The sequence below is a fragment of the Lactuca sativa genome, chromosome 8 (assembly GCF_002870075.4).
Source record: "Lactuca sativa cultivar Salinas chromosome 8, Lsat_Salinas_v11, whole genome shotgun sequence".
In the NCBI taxonomy this organism is placed as follows: domain Eukaryota; kingdom Viridiplantae; phylum Streptophyta; class Magnoliopsida; order Asterales; family Asteraceae; genus Lactuca; species Lactuca sativa.
This window is the reverse complement of record NC_056630.2, coordinates 82,317,014-82,333,900: the sequence shown is the minus strand read 5'-3', so window position 1 is coordinate 82,333,900 and position 16,887 is coordinate 82,317,014. Positions and strand designations below refer to the sequence as shown.

Here is a 16,887-nt window from a genome sequence, read left to right as displayed (position 1 = left end):
AATTAAAATTAAATATCATATTTACTGATCGACTTATTTTAAAACTCTTAATGACATTTATGTATAATGATATATTTTGTATGACTTCATTCTTAATTTCACTGTTTAATATTTGAAAGTTCATATATGAAACCTTAGATGTTTTGGTGTAATATAAATAGTATAATACAAAGTTTATTAGTTCAATATTGTTTATTAATAGCTCATTCAAAACAACTTATTACTTATTTTATCCGAAAAATATTATCGGACATAAGAAAAGTAGATTATATTAATGTTATACAAAAACTTATAATATATATTGAATATTATAAAAGTAAAAGTAAAATTTATAAAGTATGAACTATATTAGATAATATCAAAATATAAGTTGATGGATTTTTATGTTATTTGATAATTCGGTTAATGTCCAAAACATAACAAAAAAAATACAAATTTCAACATATTTCCATTTTTTTTGTATAATTATTTGCACAAGGTTACGCCTAGTGTGGGTGTGTGTGTGTATATATATATATATATATATATATATATATATATATATATATATATATATATATATATATATATATATGTGTGTGTGTGTGTGTGTATTTTTATGTATTGTTAGATTTTAAAAATTAAACTTATTTTAATATTAACTTAGAATGGGAAAGGATGCCTACAATACTTACTATATATTTTCATTATTTATCTCTACATCAACATCAATATCCCAAATTTATCGGAATGAGATTACAAGATTATCAAATAATTGTGATATTCCACCAAGGATAGATAATATTTTCATCGATGATTTGGACAAATTTTACGAACAGTTTTATTTATTTATTTTGGATATATGTTATATTAATTTTAAAAAGGAAAGTGGGATAAGAACATAGGGTGTAATTGATTATTGGAAGCGTTATCATAATTGAAAGAAATAGCATTTTTTTAGCAACATTTAAAATAAAAGTATAAATAATATAATAAAATCCTCACTCCCAAACAACAAATAAAAAGGTAAATATGAAAAATAAATAAAAAGGAAAAAAAGCGGCAGCTGTACACCAAAACCAGAGTCTCCTCCGTTTTTGTTTCTTTCATCGCTCATCGATTTGAGCTAACAGAAGATCGTCAAAATTTAGCACGATCCAAGCATAACAGGGTCAGCAAATTTAACCAATTTTGATCAGAGATCGGGAACTGAGCTGACAATATTATTTTCTTTTTTATTTCATTGTTTATGTTTGGATTTTGTTTGGCGAAAATTGGTATTGTTTCCGATCTTGATGTTTCGGGAGAATTCCTTTTTGGGTTTTGATGGGTTTTCGATTATCTAAAAAAGGTCGATGAGATTTTCGAGTTTTGTTACGGTTTTGTAAAGCAAGTTTTGGTTGATTGAGATATATCTTTTTCCCCTTTTTCGTTCTTTTTCAAATTATTTTGTTTAGAAGAAAGTGTATTTGATTGGTCTCCTTTTTGGGTTTTTCTTTTGGATGATTTCTGTTGGGAGTAGAGATGGTAGGAAGGGGTTAAGTTTGAGGTATGGTGTTGAAGGCGGAGATATGGATTTAGAGACTGAACTTGAAGAAGGAGAGGCCTGTTTTCAGAACAATAACGATGATGATTCAACAATTGACCCTGACGTTGCTCTTTCTTATCTTGTAAGGAACAATTTTCTCCGACTACTGTTTAAGCTGTTTCAATTGTTAGGTTTTGAATTGTATTGCTCTATTACAATTAATTAGTAAATGGGCATTGTTTCAAATCAATTTCCTCGTCTTGGATGGTTAGATCTATGTGTTGTATGTATAATTTGCTTTCTATCTGTATATGTAACAACGTGAATTGATGTTTGCCTGAATTTTAGTAGCCTGTACATGGGTTGTTTGGATGTGCTTTTTCCATAATCAGCATGAGTATTAGGGTAAAAAGTAATCAGATTTGGGGAAGTATGTAAGAAGTTGCTATTGAGAGAAATCTGATCTTACCTACCTATTCCTAGCTTCAGTCAGCTCATTATTTGATTATAACCATCCATTTTGCAATAAATAGCTTAGAAACACACATCCAACAACCCCACACCCATCTTTGTTTCTATTTGTAAATTTCTCCTCAACAAATAAGTACTTGGACATTGAATTTTTGTAGCTACCTTTGAACCTTCCTTTAAATTTTTCCCTACTTTTAGAGCATTGGATGCTTATCAAGCATCATTGATTAATTAACCTACATCTATGGAGTGTGACAGTTTTTGAGTTTTTAGGGTTAGTGACATTCTGAGTTGGTTTCTGAATCTTGAGTTATTGTGTTGTAACAAGTGACTTGCTCCTTGTTTGAACCAAGAGTAACAAATCTATGTTGCAAAGAGTAGATGTGGGGAGATACAAATGCATGATATATAGATTATGCACATGGATGAGTTTATATACGTGAGCTTGTGTGCGTGAAGTCTATAAGGAAACCAATAAAAGACAGAAGTTCTCTTATAATTCATATAATAAATGCGTAAACTTAGACCTTATCGCTCTTTACTTATTAGACCTTCCGTTCCAAAAGGTTAGTCCTTTAATGTTTTTCCATGCTTGTTAAGGAACGTAATTCTAGTTTCTAGTAATTGCAACATGCTATTCCGTTTTTGCAGTTGCAATTTAGGTTAATGGGTAGTTGATTTGACCTAGATGAGAGAACAAGACATTCAAAACATAACAGATAGAAAAGGTAAATAAGGGTATTCATTCAAGGACAAATACGATTAAGAAACGGAAGACGTATGCCTAGTCTCTTGATTTGTGTAGTACTTTGGTTCTTTTTTCTTCTGATTTTTGAAGTGAAGAAACAGTTAATACGTATATCATATTCGAGACAAAGAATTTATATGCAATGTGAATATGTGATTGTCCTATCAAAGCTTGTAGTTGTTTGTCTTACACATACTTGTAATTTCTGAAGGATGAGAAACTTCAAGATGTGTTGGGACATTTTCAGAAGGATTTTGAAGGTGGAGTTTCAGCTGAAAACTTGGGTAAGTTAAAGAAGTAGCGGATCGTTGGTATGCCCAAACTAAAAGTGCTGGAATGCTGATTCTAGCATTTGTGCTTATTTGCAGGGGCAAAGTTTGGGGGATACGGTTCATTTTTGCCCACTTATCAACGTTCTCCTGCTTGCCCTCATCCAAAGACGCCACCAAAAATTCCCACCAATAATCAATCCATATCTCCAAACGATCTTCATGTAGAGGTAATCCACATCCACCATAATTGGCATAATAACAAGTAACAACCCCTCTTTCAATAATCAATACCATAGTTAATGGTTGCATTTACATTTTGCACAAGTGTATTTAGTTATATTACTACACAGGGTGGTCGTCAGAGCTCTGTATCCACATCAAATGCATCTCAATCAACAAAGCATGGACCAGTTTTGACTGGTGGTGCATCTGCACCACCACCAAGGGGTCACTTGATGAATGGTAAAGTGAAACAAGAAGGGCACCCCTTATTTAATAAGGCTGGTGACAAATTCACTTCTAATGGACAATCTGTTAACAACTTTGCTAACATTTCTGACCAAAAGTCGCTCAAGGTTAGAATCAAAGTTGGCTCTGATAACTTGTCGACTCAAAAAAATGCTGAAATCTACAGTGGACTTGGCCTTGATGTCTCCCCTTCATCATCATTGGAAGCTAGTCCTGTAGACAGTGATGATTTTTGCCATTTGCCTAATGGCAGCCCTCATGAGGAATCACCCACTAGTATTCTTGAGGTTGGTAAAGTTTTCTTGAATCTTGATCTTCTTTTTACGTGGGTAAGATTTTAATTTTGAATTTTTGATTCTGAAATAGATGATGACATCATTTCCGGTTCTTGGAGGTCTACTGTTATCCCCTCTTCCGTATGAACTCTTGTATTTGAATGAAAAAGAAAAACGGGAGGATAGTAGTTGTGGTTCTGTGCATAAAAAAAGCCAAGAAACTACTTTGGCAGTTAATAGGCCTGATATTAAAGTTGACCGAAACGAGAAGAAGCCAAAGACCGAGGGTAATTTGGTCCCACCTGAACTGAAAAACGTCAACATTATTTGTGATGGCATTGGTGGTGTAACAAAAAAGGAAGCTGACATGGATAATTTGTCTTGTGAAGAACCTCTCTCTAATGGTATGAGGGTGGATTTCAGAAAAGGTGCTGCCTTTAAGGGTGGATCATCTGGTGTTACACCAAAAGAAGAATCTTTATATCCAGTTTTGACACCAAATGATATTCGGGCTGAGAAGCCTTATAAAAAAGATTCAAACTCTGATGAAAAGTATCCAACTTTCCCTACAAAATCCGATTCAGATGTTTCCAAGAATGGAAAAGTCCAGCCCCCAAAGCAGAAGGCTGCTCACAAAGCTACATCACGAGAAAAAGATTCCACAAAATTGGCCACATCATCTTCTGGGGGAAAAAAGAAATCAAAAGGAAGTTTGGAAAATGGTTTTGAAAGTGTCGAGGTCTTGAAAGTCAAGAATGACCCTTCCAAAAGTAAAAACAACGCTCACGGGTTGAAAACGGATGATCCGAGGGGCAATAATGTCAAAGTGAGAGATACATACAAAGATTTCTTTGGAGAACCTGATCCAGAACTTGAAGAGGGTGATGACATGGCTTTAGAGGAAAAGCCTTTTGGGGATAGGCAAAAGGACAATAGAGTAACGGAGAAGGGTACTCTAGAAACTAATATTTTGTCAAAAGATAGACTAAATGGAAAGAAAGATCAGAAACCGTCTTCAGTAGTGTATCCGGGAATGGCCCCACTTATAGCCCCGATAACGGGACCCACACCTGTTTCTGATGCAGCTTCTGGAACAGTGGCTGCTGTTGTCAATGAAGATTGGGTTTGTTGTGATAAATGTGAGAAATGGAGGCTTCTTCCACCTGGTGTCAATCCTTCTAGTCTTCCTGAAAAGTGGCTCTGTAGCATGCTCGAGTGGCTGTAAGTGTTTTTTTTCTTCCATAAATTTATCGTTTCACTTTTTTGAAAAAGTTATATGCAACAGATGTAGAACAATGCCCATATCGATAGCAAAATTCTCATTCATGCAAACCATAGCTTTTCTTTCTTGCATTTTTATAAGGGTGATGGTTGTTGACATACTTTTAACATATGTCACATCAATAGGCCTGGAATGAACCGCTGCAGCATCAGTCAGGAAGAGACAACAAAGGCCATTATGGCCCATTTTCCAGGCCCAGCCCCTACAGCCCAAGGGTTACAGCCGGTGCATCCTGGTGGGCCCATGTCACTTGATCCCCCTCCACATCCTGATCAAAGACACCATCTTTTTGGTCCACAAGCTGCTGTAAAGAAAAAGCATGGAACAAAAGATGTCCCAAATGAACCGAAACAAGAGAGACCCTCGTTGTCTTCTAACTCTGCAAAAAAGAATTTACAAACATCCAATAAAACTAGAAGCTTGAATGGTGCACACCACTCTCCCTCTCATCTAGAATTTCAAGATTCTGGCCAATCTAGTAGCATGATTGCAGAAAAGCACAGATTGAAGCATAAAGAAAAGAAGAAGCTGCGTGAAAACTTTGTCGATGAAGGTATTTTGATGTTGATTCTGATATTTTCTTTTCTTGTACGGTTTCTTGACTTTGATCTTTTCTTGTACGGTTTCTTGACTTTGATCTTTTCTTGTACAGGTAATAATAATAATAATCATAATCATAATCATAACAATAATCCTCTTCAATTGAAGATTAAGAACAAAAGAGAGACTGGTCAAGATTGTTCTAGAGATTCAAAGAAAGTGAAAACGGATGATAATCATGGGACCGATAAAGATTGGGCTTCTGACCATAAGAAATATGATGATCGCCTTAAAGATTCAAAATCTGCCTCAAAAGTTTTGGGTATGCATCCCAAAAATCCAAACGGAACCCCCCATGTTGTGCACAAAAGGAAATCTAATGAATTTGAGGAAGAAACGAGTGAAAATGGGCATAGGAAGGGTAAAAGGGTAAAAGTACCTGAACCCCGTGAGGAAGAAATGTTTACAAGCAAAGGTGAGGGAAGAATTAGAGTGATAGATTCTTCTAAAAGAGATCATGTGCCCATGCCACTGCATGCTTCACTGGCTGCTACTTCAAGCTCTTCAAAAGTATCCGGTTCTCATAAAACTAAAACCAATACCCAGGAAGCAAAAGGGTCACCAGTGGAATCCGTTTCTTCATCTCCTTTGAGAATCTTGAATCCTGATAAGCTTATTATATCTTCTAGAAGGAACATTGAAGGTGTTGATAATTGTCAAGATGCTGTCAGTCCTAAAAAAGACTGGGAGGAAGATAGAGGAAGTTTCCGATCAAACACAACATTCAAGAAGGATTTAGATGTAACAGAATCTTTAGATAAGGGTTTAGGTAAGGTGGAAATTGCCCCTTCACTTGAATTTGAAACATTTCGTGTTGGTACCTCAGGGGCAAAACCGTCCGCTCAAGGCCATAACGATGACAGATCTCATTCCAACGGTTCTCGTTCAAGGAAAAACGGGAAAGGATCCTCCTCAAGATCTAAAGACAAAAACCGGAGTTCTAAATCTGATATTGACAAGATTAACCTTAAGATATCAGATGTCCCTATTTATGAAGAAAAGTCAAAGGCAGGGCGACACAAATCTCAAGAGAAGCCATCTGTATATCCCGATAAGTTTGAAAAGGGGTCAGCTTCAAAAAAAGATTCTTCAAAACCATTGAGTGAGAACACTAGTAAACGGGATCCCCAACCAAAGCATGGACACAATGACGATTCTGCCCCTGTCCCGGTTCATGACGTGAAGCAGAATAACATGTCAATGGAGCGTGATGTTGAAAGGATTTCAAAGAAGGATGTTTCCGGAAGAGGAAAGTCACACTCTTTACCACCTACAGGAAAAGGTCAAAATGATGCGTCACGCCCTCCACAACCTTGTGTGGTTTCTCAAAAAGAAAATGGTTTACTGGTTGATGCTGCTGAAGGGAGTGATGTATTGAAAGGAGCAAAGCAGAAAAAGAAAGTTGAAAACCAGTCCACAAGTGTAAGACATCCAACCCCCCCGAATAGGCATAATAAGGGAAGGGGGGATCATGATGCACCGAGTCCACTCAGACGGGAATCATCGAGTCAGGCTGCAAGTGCTGTTAAAGAGGCAAAAGCTCTTAAGCACATGGCTGATCGCCTTAAGGTTTGTTCAAGTTATTCCTTAAATCATGTTTGTATGAGTAATCGACTATGTCTATGTGTGTGATGAGGTGGTTGATTGATTGATAATTGATTTTTGCAGAATTCTGGATCCAACCATGAGAGTAATTCACTTTATTTCCAAGCTGCCCTTAAGTTTCTTTATGGGTCCTCTTTATTGGAATCCAGCCATAGTGAGACTGGGAAACATGGTGATATGATTCAGTCAATGGTCATGTATGGTAGCACTGCAAAACTTTGCGAGTAAGTATGCTTACATTTCTTTACCCATAATACATTTTTCATTTTCCTTTTTTGTAACAATGTTTGATTAATGATGATATTAATAATAGGTATGTTGCACATGAATATGAGAAATCAAAAGAAATGGCTGCTGCAGCTCTGGCCTACAAATTGGCTGAGGTGGCATATTTAAAGGTGGTCTATTCATCACATACAAATGCATGCAAAGATCGCCAAGAATTGCAATCGTCTCTCCAAATAGGTCCTACTGGTATGTATGCTTTTTTCATCTCATTTATTGCATTTAAAGCCTTTACACTTATCTTGTATTATTAAACACTTTGAACAAAAGGCACATTATTATTTAGTTTGAAGTTTAAACACGTGTTAATAAAGATTTTTATGCGATGTTTATATTTGTTGTAGGTGAGTCCCCTTCTTCCTCAGCTTCTGATATCGATAACTTGAATAACAACAACCCAGCAGCTGTTGACAAAGCTGCCATAGCCAAGGGTGTTAGTGATCCTCAAATTGCTGGAAATCATGTAATTGCTGCTCGAAATAAGCCCAACTTTTTGCGGATTCTTAACTTTGTAAGTGCACAATGAATGAATCATCATGTTGTAATTCCCATTTTGTCCTGCTGGTTCTTGAAATAAAAGACATAAATGCCCCTCTCATTCTCTTCATTGAAAATACAACCACAAACACAACCTTAGCACAGCTTTTTGGGTTCTTAAAAACATTAATTTGCAGGCACAGGATGTCAACTTTGCAATGGAAGCTTCAAAAAGATCTCAGATTGCATATGCAGCATGTGGTTCACAACCAGAACATGCCCACCATAAAGAAATAATCAAACCGGCTTTGGATTTCAACTTTCAGGATGTTGAAGGATTGTTACAACTTGTAAGGGTTGCAATGGAAGTAATTAGCAGGTGATTTTTTTGGGTAATTTGATCTCTTTCAGCTCTTCTATAAAACCACCTGTTTAGATGTTGGGGACAAGATTTCAACACCCTTTGTACAAGTGTACAGTACAAATAAGGAGCTGATCAAATAAAAAGTTGCAGATGAAAGATTGATTGATCAGTTTAGTGAGTGAGAAGGAGGGTTGATTGATTGGATTGAACATTGTTAATTTGTTATGTTGTTGATTGTCATTTGGAAAAATCATAAGGTCACCATGTTGTCAGTATCGTGATTTAGTTTGCTGAAGTCGAAGGGGTTGACATCAAGTTTCTGTCTTTCCAGGTATGTAAATGTTATATAAACTTATTCTCTTTATTTTACTTGAATTAAATACATAATTAATGTAATAGGAATATGATTACAGCTTACAAGTATGCTATTGAATTGAATTTATCCGATTTGCCATCTTCATTGTTGTTCTTTTTGAAAGTTATGCATTTTTATTAATTGTAGTTTTGACTTTGATTGCAGTTGACCGTTTTGTACATAATGGTGTCGTGGAGTTAGTTTACATTGAGAAATGACCGAAATCGTTGAGTAAATACTTAATGTAGCATCGAAGATGGTTTAAGAAGTTTGATTTGGTTCACTTTGTTAAGCATATAAAGACATTTAGGTTGCGGTTGTTTGCGATAGATTTTTTTTTTTGGATCATTTGTGACAAAATCATGTATCTTTTTCGGTTCGAATTATTGTTAGAGAAGGAACTGAGAGTATTTGTTGGCATGTACTAACGAACTCATGGATTATATAATGAGAATCCTAGCAACAATCGTGGATTTAGGCAAGTTATGGTTGTGGCAAATTGTTTATAAGTGGGTATTAGCCTTTTCTTTTTTTTATATACCATATGATTCGCCAGATATAATAAAAATCCTAAAATCAATTTTGCATTTTGTGCTTCTGCTGATCTTTTTCTGTATTTTTGTTTAACATTTTTTGACTCGGATTCGTTGCTTGTTTATAAAGGTGCCACCATTTTTTGCTTGTATTTTTGTGTTCACAAATGATTTTTTGTTGCAAACTTTCCTCCAAATATGATATATCTGTGCCAAATTTGGTGATCAACATTTACAAGATTATGAGTTGGGAAATATAGTTGTAATTGATTTGGTGAACAATATGAAATTTGCATGCTCTATCCAAAACGATCCAATGGGCAAATTGATAAGAACAAAATCAAAGAAAACAAAAGTAACCTAAATGCTTGCATTCAACCTAAGTAAACCTAAAATTCATGAGGATCTCCAAGATATGATACGGGGATCTACAAGATACGACAGTCTAAGAAAAACAAGATCATAATATTCAATACCCTTCCTAGGGCCTTGCCCCTCCTACTTATTTTATCCCTAGCCGAAAGTACTAAAGCTCACCCAAAACAAAACCAAAAACATTATTTAGCTAAAAAAGATTTAAAATAAAATACAACTATTTGAGAAAAATAGTTGATTGCCCCCTTGAGGCTTCTTTCCCTCCTCTGGTAAACCTTTGACCACTTATTCGGGTGATTCATATCAATATTCATGTCCTGAAAATTCACATTGTCCTCAAGGTGATGCTCTGGAAACTTGCGACAAATGAACTCGCACTCCTCCGAGGTGGCTTCTTTTTCTGGTAACCCTTTCCACTTGATCAACCATGTCGTAACACCCAAGTTCTCTCGACTCCATATCACCTATTCCGGAATCATCACTGACGAATCCTCCTTAGCCAGCTTCGTTGACAGGTCAGTAAGTATTGAATGATCACCCACCACCTTCTTGAGTTGCGATACATGAAAAACTGGATGAATCGAAGCTGTAGTAGGTAAATTGAGCTTATATGCCACCTTATCGATGTGTATCTGAAAGGGTCCATAATAACGTGGGGACAACTTTTCATTCTGTTTTTGCCCCACAGTGATCTGTCAATAGGGTCGGATCTTCAAGTACACACATTCCCCCACATTAAACTCCACCTCATGCCGCTTCCCATCTGCTTGAGCCTTCATGAGCTGTTGGGCTCGAAGCAAATGAATCTTCAGCTACCCAAGAACCTCATCCCAACGTCTCAAATACTCATCCACCTTAAATGTGACAACCAATCCACGATTGTAATTAACCAATTTCGGAGGATCACGCCTGTACAACACCTTACACATGGTCATTCAGATCGATGAGTGATAAGAGGTATTGTACCGCTATTCAGCCCACGGTAACCATTTCACCCACTTTTTGGGTTGCGTGGAAGAAAAACATCTCAAATAAGTCTCAAGACTTCTATTGACCACCTCCATTTGGCCATCCGTCTGCGGGTGGTACGCAGTGCTTCGCTTCAATGTGGTACCCTGAAATTTAAAATATTGCTTCCAAAACAAGCTCAAAAAAATCTTGTCTCTGTCTGACACAATAGAACGTGGAATTCCATGTAAGCGCACAATTTCCTGAATAAAAACGTTCACCACAGATGAAGACGTAAATGGATGTTTGAGAGGGATAAAGTGGGCGGATTTACTCAAGCGACCACGATGTAACATCCTGTTTCGGATCGTCCAAGATTAGGTTCGTGGGGTGCAACCTGGGCATGAGGAAGCCTCGGGGTTGCGACAAATTGCTAGAAGCATAGGGCATCTCGTCACCTTCCGTGGATATGAGCTTCATTAGCAACGGAGTTATATCGAGGAAGCTATGGAAGTTTGAAGTTTTGGCAAGATAAGTCCCTTATTTGAGAAAGGTCGCAGCTGAGTACGTTGGGCGTACGTGTGTGTACGCTTAGCGTACTCATGTGCGTGACTTTTAAGCGGAGCCACCTAGTACGATGGGTGTACTAGGCACAAAATGAAAACCCTAAATGAGGGGTGTCTCTATATAAAGAATGAGATGGCCTCATTCACCATCCTCAGACAATAAACCCTCTCAAACCCTAATCCTCTTTCTTGAGCTTGTGAGTGTCCATTTGAGAGCCCTTAAGTGATTTTGTGTGTTCTTGGAGTGAAGAAAGAGCTTTGGAGAAGAAGGAGTGAGAGTCCAGGCCTTGGATCTGAGCGTATCTGAGTTAGGAGTTTCATCTAGAGGTATAAGGCTCCAAGCTTTCTCACTCTTTTGTTTTGTGCATCATAATAGAGTATTTTAGGGTTTTGTCCCAAAAGTTGGAGACTTTATGTGATACTTGAGCTCCAAAGACTATGATCAACCCCTTTGAGTGTATTTAGTGGTGTAGTGTCATAAAAATCAAGACTTGGACGTTGGAATCAAGCCATGCATGAGATATGAGCATTTTGTGATAGAAGAGTGAGAGTTTTGTGTGTTTGTAACCTTATCATCCATGCAAAGACTTAAAGTCACCGACTTTATGGAGTAAGAGCCATTAGGGAGTCCAGATCTGTGATTTGAGCCAATGTCTTAACTGATTAAGACCAAATGAGTAGAAAGAGTGAAACTGGGAAGTGCGCTGAGTGTAATTCCAGTATGCCCTACGTACTGACCAAGTGTCCCCGATGGTCAATCTGGATTCGTGAGTACGTTGAGCGTACCAAGGGAGGTACACCCCGCGTAACCTCACTGTGGACTTTTGGGTTAAGTCTCATTTTGGGCCTTGAGATTTGTCCCTGGATTTTTAGGCTTGTGTACCAGAGATTTGGATCAGAGGAATATCATATATATGTGCCTTGGGCCCTTGTGTTGGACTTGTCATCTATACTTGAGAGTTAGGCCTCGGGAGAGACCATTTATTATTGGGCCTTGGTGGGCCCAATGGGTTTTGGGTTATGGATGGGTTGGTTAGTGGGCTACCTTTAGACCTTGAGTGAGAGTTTGGACTTAGTTCCTAATTAGGTTAATTGTGGGTTTGGCTCAGAGATAGAGGTTGGTGCGCAACAGCAGTGTTTATAGGAGTTGTTCATCATCCGAGGTGAGTCTTCTCACTATACTTGCCATGAGTGGTATCTTTGTGTGACCGTGATGTCTTATGTGCTTACCTGTGTATTGTGATATTCTGCATTATGTCTTTGTGGTTTATGTTGAGTATTATTGTTATGAGCTTATTGAGTTAGGACCGGAGGGTCCACCCAAGTTGTGGGACCGGAGGGTCTCACTTGAGACACATTGACCGTAGGGTCGTATGGAGTTAGCCTCGAGTAACTAATGTGATATGTGTGGTATTTTGGGGAACTCACTAAGCTTCGTGCTTACCGTGTTATGTGATATGTGTTTCAGGTTCTTTTCAGGATCGCGGGAAGGCGACTGCTTGATTATACACACCAGAGAAAGAGTTACGTTTCAAGGATCCTAGATTATAAATCAAACAATTATGGAGTTGCGTTTTGTAAATTAAATAAATGAGAATTTTTGTGAAATGTGTTATGAGAATTATGTGATTTTAAAAATGAAAAAAATTGTTTAAAAATTTACAGTGTTACAAGTTGGTATCAGAGCCTTGGTTTGAGGGATTCGGATGCACCTTCGGGTATGTCTGGACTAAAACTGGGGATTTGAGAAAACTTTTAAAAAGAAATGATTTTTCTAAAACGATCAAGAGTTTCTAAGAGAAAACAAGAAGGAGCAGTGTGTACAATCAGCCCGAGCCCAAATGCTGATTTCCCAAAATACCCTAACTTATTGTGTTATGAGTTATTATTAAGATATTAGTGATGCATGCTAGAGGATAGGCTAGGTATTTCATATATTAGGGCTAGAGTTGCCTGATTTGTGATGCCTTAGCCTAGGAATTGTTGCTATCTGTGATGTGTTTTTAGTATGTGCGGAGTAAGAGTATCCAACAGGAATCTTTTAGAGAGAGCTTTGAGTAGAGGAGTAATCTAGGATAGATACATAGATGAGCATTGGAGGAGCCTACTGCGGGAGTAGTTATGTGACATCCCCAAAATCTCGGCCAGAAAAGACCGATTTCATTTATGCTTTTTAAATAATTTCAGAGTAAATCCTTTTGATTTAAAAGACTTGCGGAATTTGTTCCCAAAACAAAACATGATAAAATAATATTTATCAAAGCATTTCATCAAGAGATGCATTTTCATTATATATAATCAAAACTCGGGATGTCATGTTCCGATACAGACCATAAAGCATAAAGGATAATATTACAAGTCATTCAACAAATATATACATATACAGACTTGTAAACAGAACAACTCGATAATTCATTCATCTTACGCCCTTGCGCCACTTTCTGTAATACAAATAAAACTGAGTGGGTCAGGCTTGGGAGCCTGGTGAGCATATAGGGTTTTCAACCCACAATAAATATATCATATTTAATTTCACCAACCAATCACTATCCCGATTACCCATTCCCGTTATCCTCACTTTACGTCCCTAAAATAACATCTATCTCAAGGGACCTAATCTAGGATTTTCATCGGGACGGACATTACTGCTAAGGGGTTTCCTCAACAATAGATATCCTAAAGGCAACCATGAGGGGGATAGAGTACACCGGTGAACACATCGTTCACAACACCTACAGGTTATGAACCTGCTAGCGTTCCAATGGACTGTCTAGAAAGAGTCCGTGGTCGTTATCCATACTCTGTTGAATAACTAGATCAACAACAACAACAACATCGAGGCCTCTCATCTGTTTATTACACACCAACTATCTACCCAAGTTCTACCCAACATATTAGTAGATAAAAATATATATTTTCATACATAGTTTAAAACCTGTATATCGTTTTCATTCAATACATATTCCACATAACAGATGAGGCACACCCACATAACACGTATTTCATAGAAAGTAAATTAGATCTATGAGATAGAAGAGTATGAATATACATTCACACTTATAACAACAAAATTATACACATAAACATCAATATACTTAATACACTCAAACCATACTTGTATTATTATCGTGTTTATGAAAGGTAGTATACACTCACTTGATCAGAAGACGATCAGACAGCACTACGACTTGCAGAAATAGTAATCCTCAGCAGATCTGGAAGATCTCTACAAAAATCGAACTTCACGCGGGCAGAGCTTCGGCTCGGGAACCGCACTTCTCGGGATCTTCGGGATCTCAGGACTTGCTTCGGGGCTCGAGAATAATACCGGGGCTTAGGGGTATTTCTGGCACGCAAATCGATGCAAAACGGGAGAGAGAAGAGAGAAAATGAATAAAAGAACCGGCTGCCCTCGCATCCTATTTATAGGAGGCTGGAGCCTCGGAGTACGCGGGGCGTACTACTTCGAAACGTCATGGCGTTCGTCATCCGAAGAACTCGAGTGTGAGGTGCGTCATGCTTCGCTGTACGTGGGGCGTACACGAGTACGCGGGGCGTACTTCGGATTAGATCGGTGACTCCTTCGGATATACATCCGAATTAAAGATTTAATTTAAATACAAAATATTTAATAAACTTCGGAAATTCATATCTTCTTCATACAAACTCCGTTTTCGACGTTCTTTATATCCACGCGAAGGTGAGACTACGCTCTACAACTTTCGTTTAGACTCCGTCGGCAAATTTTAAATTTATTTTTATTATTTATTTTTATAGGCCGGGACAGAAAAATTTCGTTATAAATTCATAACTTCTTCGTTTGACGTCCGTTCTCGCCTAGCTTTTTATCGCTTCGATACAAACAACGAGATCTTCAATCCTCGTTTAGATTGCTTCAGCTAAAAACCGCTCGATCTCAAATCGAGTATTTCGGGTTGCACACCGCTAAGCCGAAACTTCGATAAATCATAACTTCATCATACGAAGTCAGATTTGGGCGTTCTATATATATTCGGAAACCTCGTTTCAACTACTACAACATTAACCAAAGATATCAAGTTTATTTTACACTTAAATTTTGACGCTTATTTTTATTCTTAATTAATCAAACCACATAATTAAGCAATTAAGCACAAAACACATAATACTCAAATAATACACTTCTATTATTTCAAAACGGGTTACAAAGGTTAACCTAGACTATTATATCAACATTAATGACAGGCCCAAATACACAGGCGTTACAATTCTCTCCACCTTAGAATGATTCCGTCCCCGGAATCACACATCAACAAACAACTGCGGATAGCGACCCATCATGTCACTCTCCGTCTCCCAGGTGAGATTCGGCCCATTCATGTGTTTCCATCAGACAAGCACTAACTCGACCATCTTGCGTCGCAACTTCTTAGTCTTTCGGTCAACAATTGCCTCTGGTTCTTCAATCAACCTTTTGTTCTCATCAATTCTCAATTCAGAAATTGCAATTATGTCGGGAACTTCTCCCGTGAACTTCCTCAAATAACACACATGAAAAGTGTTATGAATTCCATTCAGTTCTTCTGGTAGTTCGAGCTTGTAAGCTTGGTTCTCAATCCTATGAAGAACTTTAAACGGTCCAATAAACCTTGGACTCAACTTTCCCCTTTTACCAAATCTTATAAGTCCCTTCCACAGCGAGACTTTAAGCAAAACCGAATCCCCAACCTCAAAAGCCATCGGTCTTCGCTTTTTGTCAGCATAGCTCTTTTGACGATCCTGAGCTGCTAACATTCTTTCCCTAATTATTTTCAACTTTTCAGCAATTTGATGAACCATCTCCGGTCCCATAAACTGCTTTTCCCCAGCCTCAAGCCAACAAGACGGCGTACGACACTTATGTCCATACAAAGCAAGTGTAAGGTGCCATCTTAATGCTCGAGTGAAAACTATTATTATAGGAAAATTCTACCAATGGTAAATGTTCATCCCAATTACCTAGGAATTCCAGGGTACATGCTCTCAGCATATCTTCAAGTGTTTGTATCGTTCGTTCGCTCTGACCATCAGTCTGCGGATGGTAAACTGTACTCAAACACAACTTGGTACCCATTTCCTCTTGTAGACATTTCCAAAATCGTGAGGTGAAACGACTATCACGATCCGATACAATTGTTAACGGAACACCGTGAAGCCTCACAACTTCCTTCACGTAAGAATTTGCAAGCTTCTCCATAGACCATTTCTCCTTGGCTGCTATGAAATGCGCACTCTTAGTGAATCGATCAACGACCACCCAAATCATGTCGTGACCATTCTTTGTTCTGGGCAGTTTAGTGACAAAATCCATAGCAATGTCTTCACACTTACCCATAGGCATAGGCAAAGGTTCTAAAATCCCGTACGGTTTCTGATGTTGTGTCTTTACTCTCGCACAAGTCACACACTTAGCCACATACTTTGCAACATCAAGCTTCATCGTCGGCCACCAATAATAGGGTTTCAGGTCCCTATACATTTTTGTGCTACCGGGATGAATCGAGTACATGGTTTTGTGAGCTTCTTCCATCAGAAGATCTCTTACTCCTCCTGTCTTATGTACCCAAATCCGATCTTGGAACACCTCCAGTCCATGACTGTTTACACCGAACACCAACGTTTTGCCCAAACGTTCCTCCTTTCGGTCATTCTTCTCAGAAGCTTCGCTTTGAGCTTTCTTTATACTTTCCACAATGGTCGAGACAACTTCAATTCTCAACGCTCTTGGCCTTTTCCTT

General features: G+C 37.9%; 1 protein-coding gene across 2 annotated transcripts; it reads left to right on the top strand.

The window, feature by feature from the left end:
* The first annotated feature begins 1,002 nt into the window (after positions 1–1,002).
* On the top strand, positions 1,003–9,191 carry LOC111896143 (cysteine-tryptophan domain-containing zinc finger protein 3). 2 transcript variants are annotated; one of them, XM_023892163.2, is made up of 13 exons: positions 1,003–1,150; positions 1,502–1,649; positions 2,938–3,010; positions 3,095–3,225; positions 3,349–3,753; positions 3,833–4,962; positions 5,149–5,576; positions 5,676–7,192; positions 7,292–7,452; positions 7,542–7,702; positions 7,858–8,024; positions 8,188–8,685; positions 8,875–9,191. In XM_023892163.2, exons 2-12 carry the CDS (start codon positions 1,551–1,553, stop codon positions 8,371–8,373), a joined length of 4,458 nt encoding a protein of 1,485 aa, XP_023747931.1. In that variant the 5' UTR covers positions 1,003–1,150; positions 1,502–1,550; the 3' UTR covers positions 8,374–8,685; positions 8,875–9,191. The 2 variants fall into 2 exon arrangements, with proteins under 2 accessions (XP_023747931.1, XP_023747930.1); XM_023892162.2 differs by having other exon boundaries at positions 1,021–1,649.
* Positions 9,192–16,887: the final 7,696 nt, after the last annotated feature.

Excerpts from the sequence above, each read along its gene's own strand:
- LOC111896143 (XM_023892162.2), top strand. The coding sequence starts at position 1,482 with ATGATTTCTGTTGGGAGTAGAGATGGTAGGAAGGGGTTAAGTTTGAGG. Across the intron at positions 1,650-2,937 it reads ACGTTGCTCTTTCTTATCTT|GATGAGAAACTTCAAGATGT; the intron begins GTAAGGAACAAT and ends TAATTTCTGAAG. Across the intron at positions 7,703-7,857 it reads TCTCCAAATAGGTCCTACTG|GTGAGTCCCCTTCTTCCTCA; the intron begins GTATGTATGCTT and ends TATTTGTTGTAG.